The sequence below is a fragment of the Neolamprologus multifasciatus genome, chromosome 3 (genome assembly GCF_963576455.1).
Source record: "Neolamprologus multifasciatus chromosome 3, fNeoMul1.2, whole genome shotgun sequence".
NCBI classification, from domain to species: Eukaryota; Metazoa; Chordata; class Actinopteri; order Cichliformes; family Cichlidae; genus Neolamprologus; species Neolamprologus multifasciatus.
Window position 1 is genome coordinate 30,832,529 of NC_140441.1, and position 15,914 is coordinate 30,848,442.

Below are 15,914 nucleotides of genomic sequence, written 5' to 3' on the forward strand. Positions count from 1 at the left end.
CATGAAACTAACATAAATAAAAACAGACTTAAAAAAAAATCTAACAACCTTATTTTATCATACAAAACACAAGTTTAAAAGATGTCACCCTCTCTCTGTACCATCCTTCACTACATCCATGGATCTTCTCTATGATCTTCTTCTTGCTTTGACACCCTTTCTGCAGTATATCCACCATCCCTAATCTGCAGATATCCAAACCACCTCAGCCTCGCCTCTCTAACTTTGTCTCTAACTGAGACAAACTACTAGTTTCCTGTTCATTCTGGTCGCTCCCAATTAAAATCTGAGCATCGTCAGTTTCTCTTTTTGTCAGAGCCAAACCACATGTATCACTCCAGGTCTCATCTTATGAACCTTTCCTTTCACTCTTGTTGTCACAAATCACCTCTGACACTCGCCTCCTGTCATTATTAGGATCCCGCTCCGGCTGAGTCAGGCCTCCAGAGTTTGGGAGCTGCTGCTGTGCTGGGCAGATGTTGCTCATTCTGAAGCAAACACCATCAAGAATCAAATGGACCATTTCAGGGCCCTCTGTCTTTGTCTGTGTCACTCAGCCACAATCAGAGAGGGAGAGAGGGGTTGGTGGTCTGTGGATGATTTGCATAACTCCATGTTCTCACTGAAGATGTCTTCATGTCATTGATGATTGGATGGCTGCAGGTTGGAGCAGCAGAAACACTTGAGTTTGAGAGTTTGAGGCTCATAAATGGGGTTTTATGTAAGAGCTTTTAAAGTGGAGGGACATGTGTGAGATTCCCAGTATGAGCCCGCTGAAACCAGTCATAAAAATCATGGTGTTTGTTGTTTTATTGCTCTCTTATACTTGAGGGGCTGAAATTTTGATATATCAAGTTATCTTTGGTTTACTACTTTTTAAAGATTTAACAGTTCTTCCAGCTTCTATCTTCATCCGTTCCAATTAGAAATCAATCAAATTCATGCATCCTTTACACCCGGACCACCCTGCTGAACATCAGGCATCAGCACTGACCGATTGATTCAAAAGTTTGTCTCCAAGCGGAGTTTGAATTTAACACCAAAAATCAGGTTTTCTTCTCCTCCGAACTACTTCAGCTTCCCTTATGCACAGAGGGACAAACAAAGGCTGTTTTGGCAAAAGAAAAGCCTCTCTCCCTCCTCCAACGTCAGCTAAAAAGAAAAGAGAAAGCCGGGCCTGTCACCACAACAGTCTGCTGGGAGGGAGGACGTCATTACACGGCAACAACGCGCGACGACGGCGGCGGTCAAGTGCCACGCGCTCGGCCTCTCTTCCGTTAAGCAGATAAAAGGTGGCATCTGTCTTTATTGTGCGAGTAAATCCCCTCCGCCATTGACTGCAGACACTTCACATGTTGATGAGGAGGAGGACGTATAGATAGGAGGCCCCCCGTCCGCTTTGTTCACCTCCCTCTTTGGGGAGACGTTATGCAAATCCAACAAACCGTTTGTGATTTCCATATTAGCTGACAAATAATTGAGGTGCTTTGGTTAGATGGGGTTATTTTTCTACTCCAGGGTTTTTGGATCTTACCTAAAAGCTGATAAAAACTTTTTTCTCATCAGGAAGATAAAATCTGAAATGTTTTGGAGAACTTCCAAAGGTCAACAAGGCTCTGTAGAACTGCAAATATTTAATGCAACTGACGAGCCTCTTATTCAACAAGCGAAAGAAAGAAACAAAGGAGGAAAAGGAAGGCTGAGCCTTTGTCTTATCATAACTAATCAGCAGCCGGGGGTGAAATGATACTCTATTCAAAGCACTGAGGAGGGGCCCGCCTGCTGATTTGCATGAAATTCGTTGGGAGAGTTTTAAAGGTGTGTTCACTGCAGGCCATAACAGGAAGCAATCCCATAGATCAATCACCAAGGTTTACTCAGCATTACACAGTGTACACAGAGGGAATAAAAACACTTTTTGAGGTTTAATAGAAACTCAGATTGAGCGTAACTAAATGCAAATTCCTGAGTCCACTTATTCCACTTATTCAAGTTTTTTCCAACTTCCATGTTGGAAAAAAAATACATCTGCATGGGTCTGGAGGAAGACGAGTTTCATCCAAGAGCAAATTACAGATGAATCCTGGAAATAAAGCCTCTGTTTTTGCCATAATGCAGAGGATAAGTTTTCCTTCACAGATGCACGTTGCATCACATGGATATGGGATATTAAAATGACGGGGAATCTCCATCATTTAGTGCCAAGGCGGTTTAGATTCCATGCTGCATGCGGGCAAAAGTTACGTAACGTTTCCTGTTCAGTGACTCTGGCCTGCTTGCTTCCATAAAACTCTTCGATACTGATATTTAATGTCTCCTGGTTTGACCACTTACATTGGAGGAAGAAGGTTCATCGGCCCAATTAACTGTGTCGCCATACTGTGACTTGGACTTTGTTCCCAGCTGGGGTCTTTCTGTATTGAGTTCAGATGTTCTACTCCCACAGTCCAAAGGCATGCATGTTAGGCGGGTGTGGGTGTGTTGTCAGACGCATAAGCCGAACTCCGCACCGGGAACTAGGTTAATGATTAAGAGACTAAAGGTTGGGTTAGGGTGGTTGTGGCTCAGGAGGTCGAACAAGTCATCTATTAATTGGATGGTTGGTGGTTTGATCCCTTGCTGCTCGCCAAAGTATCCTTGGGAAAGATACTGAATGCTGAGTTGCTCTCTGATGTGTTCATCAGAGTATGAATATTAGATAGAAGGCACACAGACAAGGGAAAAAGTGCTGAATAGGTGAGTTTTTCCTGGGAATGCATACCCTTACTGCCATGCTGCCATGAGGTTTTTAGACAGCAGACGGAGTGTTTAGTTATCAGCTAATACTGGCAGTGCACCAACACACATATCTGCTAATTAGTGCAAAGCAACATACTAAAAAAATATTCATATTTTACTCACCACTCAGATAATCTATTAAAATGCTCCATCAGGCCATCACCTGGCCACTGCAGTTTTTGGCAGCTCCAACATGGCTTCATTCACCAAACCCAAAAGCGGCAGGTTAGACGATGTATTTGATATCCCCGTGTTGGTGTTGTTCCTGCATCCTCATCATAATGTCGGTCCATGATCAACATTTCAAATGATCAATTACGTTGCTGTGATGTCATAGCTTTGGAATGTGGATGGAAAACACCCAACATTGTCATGATGATGCAGGGAAGCCAACATGAGAATATCCGATCGTGGTGCTTAGACAGTCCCAACTATTTTATCCAATGACTGGTCACATGTTTTAATGTGGGGAAAGCTCATTTTGTGAAGGGTGGTGACTCTTTGTAAGAAGAATAGTAGATGGCCTGCTCTACAGCCACCCCCTAAAGAAAATTGAATTGAGTTGAATTGAATTTTGGTACTTTACAAAAGCCTGGCTGTGCAGAATAAACAATAAAACTGAAAACATAAAATCAAGTGTTTGTTCAGAATGAGGACATGGGAAAGTTTGGGTTTCTAATGCTCAAATTTAAAAACAACAAAACACTGGAGTCCAGGATGTTCATCACTTTAAAAGGTTTTTGGAGTTTTTCCATTTTTTTTGGCTGCAAACCTCAACAATAAACAAGCAGAAGGTCCAGTTTTTTCCTAAAATAAGAACTCCAGAAGAAGTCCAGGAATTCTAGCGGTGCCACGAATCCTCCCGAGGGCCTCCGAGCTTTTCTAATTTGACTTCGTGGAGCAGAAAAAACACACAAGTCTCTCATGTCCCTCATGTTTACAGCCCCAGCCTGGTATCGCGTAAACCCCTCTCCCCTCTGCCTTTATGAGATAGAATTTCAATCGTCTCTGCTTTTCCAAACTCGTAAACGGTGTAATGAGTTTCATTTGCTTCGGCTACGTGGGGCTCAAACCGCCACGGTGACCGCAGCAGTGTTCATAAAGATCACAGGGAATCCTCTAACACACACTCGGTGCTCACTTCTGCTTAGCACATGCCAGCTCTGCCTGGTGACTCCTACATTTGGTGTGAATTTCCAGGCCATTAATTTAGGGAACATCACTTCTAAAGGAAACTGCCCCGACATTTGTGGTTCCTCTTTCAAACGCTCTCCATTAAAGCCTCTATTAACCAGCCGGCACTGCATAAATCACTGCTTAAAACGGCGCAGCGACACATGACAACAACATGCGCTCCCGGCTTTTATTTCTACAAACGTCTGCGGTGAGCATGGCAAAACACAGGAGAACAGGGGAGGAAAAAACAAAACAAAATTGTTTCAATTCTTGACTTTTCAAAACAGTTATTGCTGATTCTTTAAAAGTAAATGAAGGAAAAATCAAAAACACTGCTTTAATTAAGAACATTAAACACATTATGTTAGAAAGTGGCTAATGAGGGATTTGAAGGCCTATGTGTTGATGTTGCCATTATTACACTAGTCTGACAAACTTTTTTTTAAAATAAAGCTCCATTTGTGAGGCTTTTTTGGAGCTTTCAGCCACATCCTGCAGCAGGAAAACACAACATGCAGTTAACAAGCAAGTCGGTGGGCTGTGAGCAAGTTTTTACATGTAAAAATATGATTTCTGTGGTTAAGAACCAGCTTGTCAAATGTAAGTTTAATGAGCTCCAGAATAAACTGGGGAAATTTGCCAATGTTATCCCAGAATTTACTTCCTGTTTACCTTTGGTTACTCAATACTAGTTTAGCACCCCAGATGAGGATCGTAGGAGGGCTCCATTTAACTGATGTAAATAAACTCACTCTGGTCTAATCTTCCAAGCTTTTCATCAAGCTTGTGCCTCGGTTTCAGTAGGTGGATTTAAGGATTTTGGTCATTGTTTAGTTTGACGTGCAGTGGTTAAACTGTGCAGTATAACTCTGCCACATCACTAACAGCACGTTACACATGGAAACACTCAGACTTGTATTTTTGGAAGTGTTTTGGCATCTTAAAGAAGTCTATACATTTACTTTGTGAAGTATGTGTGTCTGTTAAAATTATGGCTGATTTAAAGGGAGGAGCAGGTAAGATCATTCATCATGTTTGTTTGTTTGTTTTTTTTTTAAATACAGGAACTGTTATTGTGTAACTCTGGGCACAGTTATTGTACACGGTGGTTTTCATGTTTGTTTAGCAAAGACCAGCAAAGAAAACAGTTTTGATGAATATTTATGTACTCTTCTAATCATTGCAGAATAAATCTATTGTGACTTTTAAGAGGGTGTGGGAGAGGATAAAAAAAAACCTCACTAAACGTCAGCGAGTGGGTCGAGTATTTGGATCACAGTTAGGCGTTAATCTCTGAATCTTAAAAATGAAGCTGGATCCAAATTCTGCAGTTCCCCTAATGGCCACTAAAGGCTGGCTCCAAAAGGGAGGTAATCTCCACAGATGTCCATGTTAAAAAGGCCAACTTTACAGCAGAAATAAATATTAGTCTAGTTCAAGTCTAGTTGTTTTAGGTCTCTTTATTCAATTGCTCTGTGCAGAAACAGTTTTCTTCTTCACTGCAATCTCGGCGAGACCGCAGCAATATGATAGCGACCAAATAAAAGAGGTTTTTGGTACAGCAACCAGCTAGCAACCACTTGCCAACCAGTTGGAGAAAACCAATTTTCCGTCATGTCGCAGGAGGAAGATCTCATATCACTTAATCCAGGTAAGACAGGTAGATGAAGGTATTTCAGGTGTTTTGTTAGTGGGACAAAAGGTACACATTTTAAACACAATTTTGATTTTAAAAGTATTAAATCAACAGGAGGCTTGATTTAGGCTTTTGGGTCCTTTTTTTTCAGGTTGCCAACTGGTCTCCGATAATCACAATGATTCTTAGTGGTCATTTCCGCTTCTATTTAGTTCTGTCACTATACAAATACAGGCCATTTACCATCTGTCAACTTGTTTCTAACACATTTTTTAAGCGGAGTTATCATGCCGCAAAGGGTTGAACTTATTAGATGTGGCTGCCAGTATGAAACCATTTTCACAAAAGACGCCAATTCTTTAAAATGTTTAATATGAAAAAGACAGCAACAATAAAAACAGTTTAAAACGGGCGATGCTTGAATTTAAATGAACATTTGATCAACAGAAAGACAACAACAAACTTGACCGGAATCTCACTCCAAACCTTTGTTAGTCTGGGATGCATTTCAGTTGGTACCAGCATAACTACAAAGGATCATTCAATACAGTTTCCTCTTCAGTCCTACTGTGGAACCCAGTTTCTGAGTAGACCAAACCAGTTCAGGGTTTGCTGTGTCTATCTAAATTCTCCTTAAGGGTCATGTAATCTTTGTTGTTGCCTGTCCAAAGACTAACCCTTTTTAACTTTCTCTGCATATTTTCCATGTAAAATTCCAAACGCCGTCCAGATGTTTGACTTTGCCCAGGGCTCCAAACAATGTGGCTACAATGTGCAACCGGCTATTTTCCAGCTTTTTTTTCTCTCTCCAGACATCTCACATACTTTTCAGGCCTCTCGGACCGAGAACGAGGTTTTAACGGTGCTTTTGGGGAAACACGGACGCTCGTCTGCTTTAACGCTTATCGGTCGTCGAGGGGTAAAAATCGCAGCAGGAGCGGGATGACCGTGAAACCGTACTCCTGAAAAATCTGCTTTTTCCATTTGGTTTAATATGTCTGACCGATGCACTTCCCCCTCCTCTGGATACCAGAACGCTCAGCTGTAACCCAGCTTTACATAACCGCACTGAACATACCATAAACTCTCTCATTCACGCAAACACGTGAACCGTTTCCAAAAAACAAAGAATTAAAAACAGCGAACACTGGCACACCAACCACATCCATCCCTCCCCATCCCCAACCCTTATTAAAACTGTTTTCCCCTGGAAACACTCAGCTAATGTTTTCCAAAACTCCTTCTCTTTCCCCCTCCCACGTTTGCTCCGTGCCTCGGGGCCGAAGGGGTCCGCTCCATATTGTCTTCATTAAAGTCGCAGAGTGTCGACCTGGTTTGGAAACATGGTGTGTGTTCTCCTGTGTGTGTGTGTGTGGTTTGGGGGGGGGGGGGGGGGGGGGGGGGAAAATGGAGGTTGAGGCTCCTGAGTCCTAAACCACATTCTTTAAATTCCCTGTAAGAAGAAAAAAGAAAGAAAGCGAGAGAAAAATGAGACAACTACAAAGAAAAACACAAAAAAAAGGGGTGGGGGTCAACTTTATCAAATTAAGTAAGGCTAAACACACATATTAGACACCAAAGATGGAGGCAGTCTGGAGGACAGACACACAAGCACACACTTGTGCCAATAAAAATGCTAAATAACATCTGGCTGAGGTAAATCCTGTCACTCCCACGGAAACAAAAGCAAAAAGGGGAATCGATATGGAAATGACAACGGTAAGCAACACTTGGAGCTCATTTGCATGAGGGCACAGATTGGTTTCACACGCAGACAAAACAAGTGTTTTGACACAATGGCTGCATTATGAAGTCTAGTCGACGGTTTACTTTGCAAATAGTGCCGCCTTGTTTGTCCTTTGTCATGTTAAACGGCCCGTCGGAGGCAAAACAAACACGCTGCACGCGCACACACACACACACACACGCATGCCTGCACGGTCTGCGGATGAGTAATTGCCCTGACGCACTGAGGGAGGATGTCCTGTTTGTTGGCCATTGTGGAGCTGTCACTGTGGGCCTGTCATGTTCTCTCCCTGCAGTGACAACAACAGTTTGGGAAAAATGAACCATTTGCAACATTTGGCGTGGACTTTTTTTATTTGTTTTTGGGGTTTTATTTTTTCCCCATCCCCGTCTGGATGCTGAGACTCCACTGGTGGTTTAAATAAACGCTACAATGTCAACAGATTAAAAAGTATCACGCTTATGAGGCTTTTGGACGTGCTTACACCAACGGAGGCTGCGAAGAAAAATCAGCCTCCTGATTTACTCCGATGAGGTCACCGATTCGAGAAAGAAAACACAAACACGGGGGTCATCTGGTCTAAAAGAAACTTTCCCAGAGCCACAATGTGGTCATCCAGCAGTTTCTAACATAACCCCACAATAACAGAGCGACTTGGTTACCGTGGCATTGCCAGTGTTTAAGCCTGATGTTTTTATTTCCCCTTTCTCAGCAATAAAAGGGGCCAATTATCCATTTCCTCATTTTGTATATGCTTATATTACATAAAACACATTTAATGACCAGTTGACTAAACATTTAAACATCCATTTTCACCTGTTGGCTTTAAGACGTTGCGATGCTACCCGCCACTTAGTGGGGTTGCGTCCTCTCCGTTTTATTCTTCGCCTCGCTACTTTATGACACGCAGACATGAATGATGGGGGCACAAATCTGTAGAGAACGACTGGCCGTGAGAGTCATCCAACCCATCACTACTCAGCCACAGTGATGTGCAACCACATCCTTCACAGGCGTGTGGATGCAAAGGAGGAGGACTGTTGGTGCCAGCGGTGCTGATGCTGGCCAGACTCCACAAGGAAAAGCAACACATACTTAGCACAAAAAGCAAGGAAATTTGCATTTGGTGGATTATATCCTGGTTGTAGCAACCCTTTGTCACTTTAAATGGTACCACATTTGTAAGGAAAATGCATTTATGGGTTGAGCAGCAGAGTTGAGTATGCGCCCATTTGTGGGATGTGAACCCCACCCTCGATGTGTTCATCCAACTGAATGTTACATAGAAGCATGTAAGCTTAGATATGGATTGCTTTTCAGTTAAATTTTACTTATATAGCGCCAAATCAGTTGAGTAGTCGTCTCAACCTGTTGCATAGTTCAACGTGTCCAACGCCCTGATAGCCCGGGGACATTCAAAAAGCACGTTGGCCATCAGTCGGCTCACTTTGGTCATTGACGTGTTTTTTTCCTTCACCCCTTTAATTCCTCTGTGAAAGAAACTGACAAAATCTGCACCCCCGCTAATGAAAAGCGTTATGCTACATTGCTCTGGATAGGGCTGGAACTGTATAATCCGATTAAATAAGAAAGTCTGATCTATTAGCCGGTGTAGAACTGTATTACACTTTAATAATGTGTGAGGTGTTCAGCTGATGCCTGTCCAATCCTGTTAATAACTACTATGGCTAAATAATTCATTGTTGTGTGTGAACGAGGCTCTGCTTGCTGTGTGTGTGTGTGTGTCCTGGGGCCACACAGTTTGCATTATGGAGGCCGGACAGCACTAACCTCACTGGACCACCTTAACCTCCTCCTCCTCCTCCCGTCTCTGCCTTGGCGGCAATGGTATTGATTATTGCCGATCGTGGCGAGACTACAGGGCGGACAGAGCATGGAGCATATCACACGCACCTAAATCTGATGAAGTCAGCACAGTTGGTCTAATTTTAGGTGTTTGTTGCCCTCACACAGGAAAGTGTCTCTGTCTCTGTTTTTATTTTAAGAAACTTTCCCTTTATCTAACCAAAGCCAGGCGGCATTTAAAGGAAATTACAGGTACAAAAGGAGGTGTGGCTACATGCGAGTCATGTTGCTACTATCTCGACTTTAAAAAACAAAAAAAAAAGACCCAGATTGAGAAGCTGCTGATTTATTTTATGGGAAATTGTTGCTCACAATGCAGTTTTTTTCCTCTCCTCCTGCTGTGACGAGGGGAAACTGAAAAATCATGATGTGTGCTAAAAACAGGAAAAGTCCATCAAAAAGAGGAACAGCAGGCACAAGCGGACTTTCAACAACAGGACATCTGTGGTTAGAAATATTGATTCGATTCGGACTGTAATTAATGTGCCCTCTTCCAGAGTCCACTGTGGGCGCTGATGTTTACTACCTATCACAGCGTCCCTGGAAGCATCTATACTGTGCGTGTTTGTGTGTATTTTACAGGCGTGTTTGTACAATCTCTCTTTCCCTCAACGCATGCATCTTATTTTGTGTCAACAGAGTGGAGAATTAACGACTGAAGGCGTAATCGTAATCAAAATGTAAAGGTGCTGCAATATTTCCCTGCAGAAGTGTGCCGATAAGGCACTGTTACACGGGGAGGCTGGCAGTTTACACACAAACAAGCACTCTCTGGGGAAATCACACTACTGGCCTTGTAAACCCAGAACCGTGAATGCACAAACAGCCTGACAGCTGCCGCAGCCTTGGACACTCACCTCATAAAAATCACATTTTAATTAATAAAGCCTCCAAGTGCGTGACGGGAGGGAAGCCACAGGAAAAGCTGAGTAACATCTGAATGTTTTCAATTGTTGCTTCTACTGCAGCACATGTATGCATGCAAACTGACCAGGTTGCAAAGACGGTAAGAAACGCTGACATGTTTATAGTGTCCGTAGCGGAAACATCTCACATTTTATTTTTTCATTTTTAGTTTTTGCAAGTTTTCATTAAGTGCCATGGAGATACTTTACTTTCATGACTGTCTGGGTCTAAAAAAATGACACCAACGTTGTAGCGCCTTAAACCTGGACTCTATTTATTGGCCACAAGAGCCGGAGGAGGTGGATGAGGGCGAGGCAGGTCAGGCCATCTCTGCTTAGTCTGCTGCCCCCTCGACCCCAAGACTTGGCCGAAGATTAGGAGACATTTGTGGGATAGTTCTCACTGAACAGGACTCAGTGGAGCTAAAAGTGTAAAAATCATTATTTAGAACAGTTTCTGGACAAAAACCTCAAATAGTATTTTAGTTTTTGCTAAAAACCTGACCTAGCTTGACCTCTCGTGCTGATTTGGGGAATATGTGCTGGTATGAATTAGGTTGTGTTGCTACAAATCCTCTGATGTGACAACACCAGTAAGTGAAGGGTGACAATAGTACAAAGGTTTTCCAGACGTGAAACATGTGAGACATGAAAAACTACAGGCAACCGTGGCAACCTGCTGGTAACCAAAGCAACTGCTAGGATGATTTTTGCTGCAACAACTTTTTTGTAATCGGTTTCACCCAATGAGAGCCGGAAACCTCCAGGAACCACTGTCAACATGTTGGGGAATACCTGTTTCACATCATGCTGAACTTTCAAGGTGGACAACTACTGAGATTGTACGCATGACATCATGTCAGAAACCTCCCAAAATAATAATAATAATAATATTAAAAAAAAGATGGTTCTTCCAGTGCCGGCTACTTCAGCTTCCTCCCAGAGTCCAAAGACATTATTGTTAAACTAATTGGTGATTTTAAGCTGGGCGTAGGTGTGAATGGTTCTGTCTCTCTATATTAGTGCTAGAATAGACTGGAGAGCTATTTTAGGGTGTACCCACATCTGGGCCTATGACTGCCGGGATTCACCCCACTATCCATCCATTCTCTTTGCTTGTCCTTATCAGAGTAGCAGGGGGGCTATCCCAGCTAACATAGGCTGAGAGGTGGGGTACATCCTGGACCGAGCTAACACAGAAAGACAGACAACCATTCATACCTATGGGCAATTTACAGTGACCAGTTAACCTAACTGTAGGAGGAACCCGGAGTACCCAGAGAGAACAAGCACAAACACGGGGAGAACATGCAAACGCCACACAGATGGTGAAGTCAGACTCGGGACCTTCCTGCTGTGAGGCAACAGTGCTAAAAACCACCCGCTGGGATATCATGCTGAAAACAGCATCCTTACTTGTAAAAACATTCATAATGTGAAGGAGAAATTTTGCAGATGAGACACACGGTCTTATTTTTCATGAAATGAGCCATATGTACGCCTCGCATCTCTGTAAATACCTGCCAACATGACAGTGTTCTGTGGGCTCAAACTGGGCACGATGCATACGTACAGTCATGGTTTAACATACGGGATCAGAAGCTGACACATGGCGAGTGAAAAACGGAGTGACAGTAGATTTTGGAGATTACCACTTTAAGATTCGTATCCATTCGTGCGAGCAGAAAGAGCAGATGTGGGCACACAAACATACGTACACTCCCACTCTGCCCAGTTTCTCAGAGAAACCGATGTTTATAAGCAGCAGTTTGCTTCCAAACCAGAGAAACACTTATCCAGCCCGATGATGTCATGCAGACAAGTTTGCTTTGAGGTGTGTGTGTGTGTGTGTGTGTGTTGTAGGCTATCCTTTATTCAGCGCTCGTGTGTGTGCATAAGTTAAGTTAGCAAACATGCTGGGCTTTCTTTTTGGGAAACAGACAACATCCAGTGTTTAAAATTATAACACGCAGACTGCCCACTGGGATTATGGTGCTGTGTGGTAACAATAAATGTGACAGAGAACAGAAGTGACAAACAGAGGAGGAGGAGAAAAAAAGAAAACAAAAAAGCGACATAAAACAGATTTGACAATTTGAAACCAGGAGAGAGATCAGAGAAAGGAGGGAAAAAGGGATAGGAAATTCTCTGGATTTATAAAAAATGAAACATAATTAGCTCAACTGCAAAATGTATGCAGAAGTTTTTAAAATAAATTTAAGAAGTAGAAACGCAAGAATTCAGCCAAAAGTATAAACTTGACAGAGTTAACCGTTTCATTTTCTGTCCTCAGCGGGAGCTAATGGTGAATGGGGGATCTGATCAAATACAGAGGAGGCACATGGGATGCAGGAGCCAAACATAAACTTCACTTGCTTCTCTCATCTTTGGCTCGTCTGCATTCATTTATTCTCCCTTTTATTCCCTCCATCCGTCCGCTCACCGGTTCCCTCAGTTGGCTCTAATAAAAGCCGTATGACTGGAAAAGAGCGATACTTTCAGCCCCTCCAGTTGTGATGATTTAATGCGAGCCAACAGACCAACTGGATTTCGGCAAACAGACTCCCGATCCCCCCTCGCCTCCCCTGATTTGATGTGACCTGAAGTTTTTCAAAGCTGAGGATTTAATGCTGTTTGGATAAACCTATTCCACGTCCAGAAGGCTTTTTGTCATTTGCTACAGTCAGATGACTTGTTTAAATGTATGAAGGTTTAGATACTAATTGATACCATGTCCACTCGACTGAGGGTAAAAATTTGAGAACGCACAATTTTCTCTCTGTTCTGGATTTCCATTCACACAGATTTCCATAAACAAACTTCCTCTCCAGCGAGAGGATTTCAGTTTGGACTTAACTGGGCAGATGATTGCCCAGAGCATTAACAGGTAGAAACCAAGTAGGACTGAAAATGAAGCCAATGCATTAATATAAAAAAAGCTGTTCCTCTAGACTTAAAAGAAGAAGACCTATTCCCTGTATGTCTGTGAAGGTTCTCAGTCATCCAGGTCATCGTAGTCAAAGGAGCTTGCAAAGAAAGGCGTCTGGACTTCTTTAAGTTGCTTGAAGACGTTTCACCTCTCATCCGAGAAGCTTCTTCACCGTCTTCCCTTTAGACTTCTATGTTAAAAAGTTCAGCTTTAGAGCTGAAATAAACAAACATGGTGGAAAAAAAAAAATTAAAAAAAACCTGTTGCGGTCTCTATAGCCAATTTACCCATTATAAAACTGCACAGGTGGGTGGATTTTATGTAACTCACTCCACTGAATTCTGAAAGAGTTACAATTTTTGGGGGCTTGGAAATGGGAAATGACTTGGTTGCTAGCTGCCTGCTATTTTTCACTTTCACTGATTTACATCACAGAACCTCCACTTAAAATGAGATTAGGATGAGACTAATTAGATTAATTGTCAAGAGGTCGGTAACATGATAGGGTATAAAAAGAGTTTCTCAGAGCCACAGATGGGTAGAGGGTCGTGGTAAAAAATAACGCTAGGCATCTTAACACTGGAGTCAATGAGGACCAATGCCTACAGGAATTGCAGTTTAAGAATTTAAACATTGTCACCTGATGCTGACTGAATGAACGAATGCCGTATGTGGACAGACGTTTTTTGCTAATGAAATAAATATCTTCTTTCTCTTTTCTATTGTAAAGAAAACCGTGAGCAAACCCTGGTAATACTGAAGAAGAGTGCAGATAATGTTTTTCAAAGCTTTTACTTTTTGTGGTGTGTCCTACTATAAATCCATTTCCATCACACTGAAACTATGATAATTTTTAGTCTGTTTTATACTTTCCGACATGGATCACTGTGACGTGACCTGATCTTGGTAGGATTTTACTATTCCCACAATATTGTGAGTGCCTTTTATTCGGTCGGTAACTCACCTCACTGTAACTTACCAGAATGGATAACCGCTGTTTAAAATATAAGATTTCACTGAGGAAAAGGAAGGAAAGGAGGATTTCCTGTCACTCTACGGTTCACACTTTTACACCCCGGAGACGCTGAATGATCAAACTCAGATTTTGTTTTCTTTTTCGGATGTGTGGCTGTGTGCGGCGAAACGTCTGACATGGTCGCGGACGTGTCGTTTCCTGACCTCACCTCCTTACAATAATTCTCCCTTCGCTCAACTTTTCGCCTAAATTTCACCCTGCTGGACGATTTCTCCTGAGAGCTGTGGGCTGTCAGCGCTGAGACCAAAGACCTGACTTCAGGCTTAACCACAAGGCTGCACGCACACACTGGAACACGAACATACAAACATAAAGGCACATATAGAGAGGAAGATGCAGAAAAAGGAAAAAAAAATACCACATGTATCAAGAGCCAGACTCGAGCAGGGGTCATAGACATATTGTGCATATTCACACACACATACAAAAGGACGTTAAAAAGCCACAGCGAGGACACAAAGAGAGAAGACGACATACTTTCATCCCACACAGAGACATACAGTATAGAAACAAGAGCAGACACATGAAACTGCACTTTAAAAGAGCCGTGGAGAGACCAAAGGGCCTCAGGTGAGCCAGGGTTCAGTGCAACACAAACACACACCTGTTTATGTTCCACACCCTCACAAACAGGCACACCTGTGCATCCAACCCAAACACATACACATGACATGCACACCTTTGATGGTGCTGATGACCTGGTCCAGGTGTTTGGTGTCGTTGCGGTCTGGTCTACAGCTCGGACTGATCTCCAGCGAGTAGTCTGGTCCGTATTCTGTAAAAAACTAAACACACACACACACACACACACACACAGATCACATCGTAAGGTTTTGCATTTGCCGATTTTGAAACAATACTTCATTTTTCTTATTCACAGTCATGTGTTCATCACATTTGCCCAGAGTCACTGCAGCAGAGTGCCAAAATACACTCTGTCTTCTTTGTCTTTGTTTTTTTTTTCTCTTTTTTTGGAGAATGCAGCTGCTTTCCTGGAAAGTTTCGGGGTTTGTTTGGACTTTGAAGAACTGAACTGACTGGTGATGAATATTTACACAGGCTTTCAGGGATCTTTTTTTTTTAAACATAACAGCGAAATCAATTCAAAACAGTGGTTTAAAAAGCACACACTTCCTTCCAGTTTTTGACCATCATTTCTGTTTTTCTCAACCATATCAAGATATCTCTTTCCATTCTTTCTAGCTTTGTTCCTGTAAAGCCAGCCACACAGTTCTGGGTTTGAAACTCAGGCCACAGCTGGACACTTATGAGGAGCTTGCATAACTTGCTTCCACAAATTTCCTCCAACAACTTAGAGATTAACTCAGCAGTTTAGTGTTGGGGGCAGGGGTAAATTCACTTCTAACGCTCACATGCTACATTTTCAGGAATTTACAAATCCTGTACCAGGAGACCAAAATGCAGGAAAGTTCATTTGAAAGGCTTCTAGTTTCTTAATAGAAAAGCACAAAGCCTAAATAGTATTTAAGTTTTGCAAAATTATTATTGCTCTGGGTTTCTGTCTGACTGCAGCTGTTACAAGTTAGCAAAGACCCATTATCAAGTCTTGAGTGAAGGTCTGTGTCACCACCTTGAGGTCTTGAAACTGGATGAGGCAAGTGAGGGGTGGATCTGACTGTGAAGCTTACTGTCCAAAAAACACAACAAAAAACAAAAAAACTTGACAAGTCATTAGCCAATATCTTGGAGAATCCTTCTACGTGACTCTTAGAATGACCATAATAAGTAAAACATGTACTGTATTTTCCGCATTATAAGGTACACTTAAAATCCTTTAATTTTGTCAAAAATCGACAGTGCGTCTTATAATCCGGTGTGCC

General features: G+C 42.4%; 1 protein-coding gene across 2 annotated transcripts in view; it reads right to left on the reverse strand.

Annotated features, from left to right (window-relative positions):
* Positions 1-3,114: 3,114 nt before the first annotated feature.
* Positions 3,115-15,914, reverse strand: part of hdac8 (histone deacetylase 8) — a 38,536-nt gene continuing 25,736 nt past the window's right edge. The window contains exons 11-12 of one of the 2 annotated variants that reach the window (XM_085138253.1): positions 14,753-14,858; positions 3,115-7,043 (exon numbers count right to left, since the gene is read on the reverse strand). In XM_085138253.1, the coding sequence (XP_084994379.1) occupies positions 7,021-7,043; positions 14,753-14,858 (129 nt within the window). In that variant the 3' untranslated portion in view covers positions 3,115-7,020. Of the gene's footprint in view, positions 7,044-14,752; positions 14,859-15,914 lie in introns of those variants that run through there. The other variant, XR_014870261.1, reaches the window with a different exon arrangement.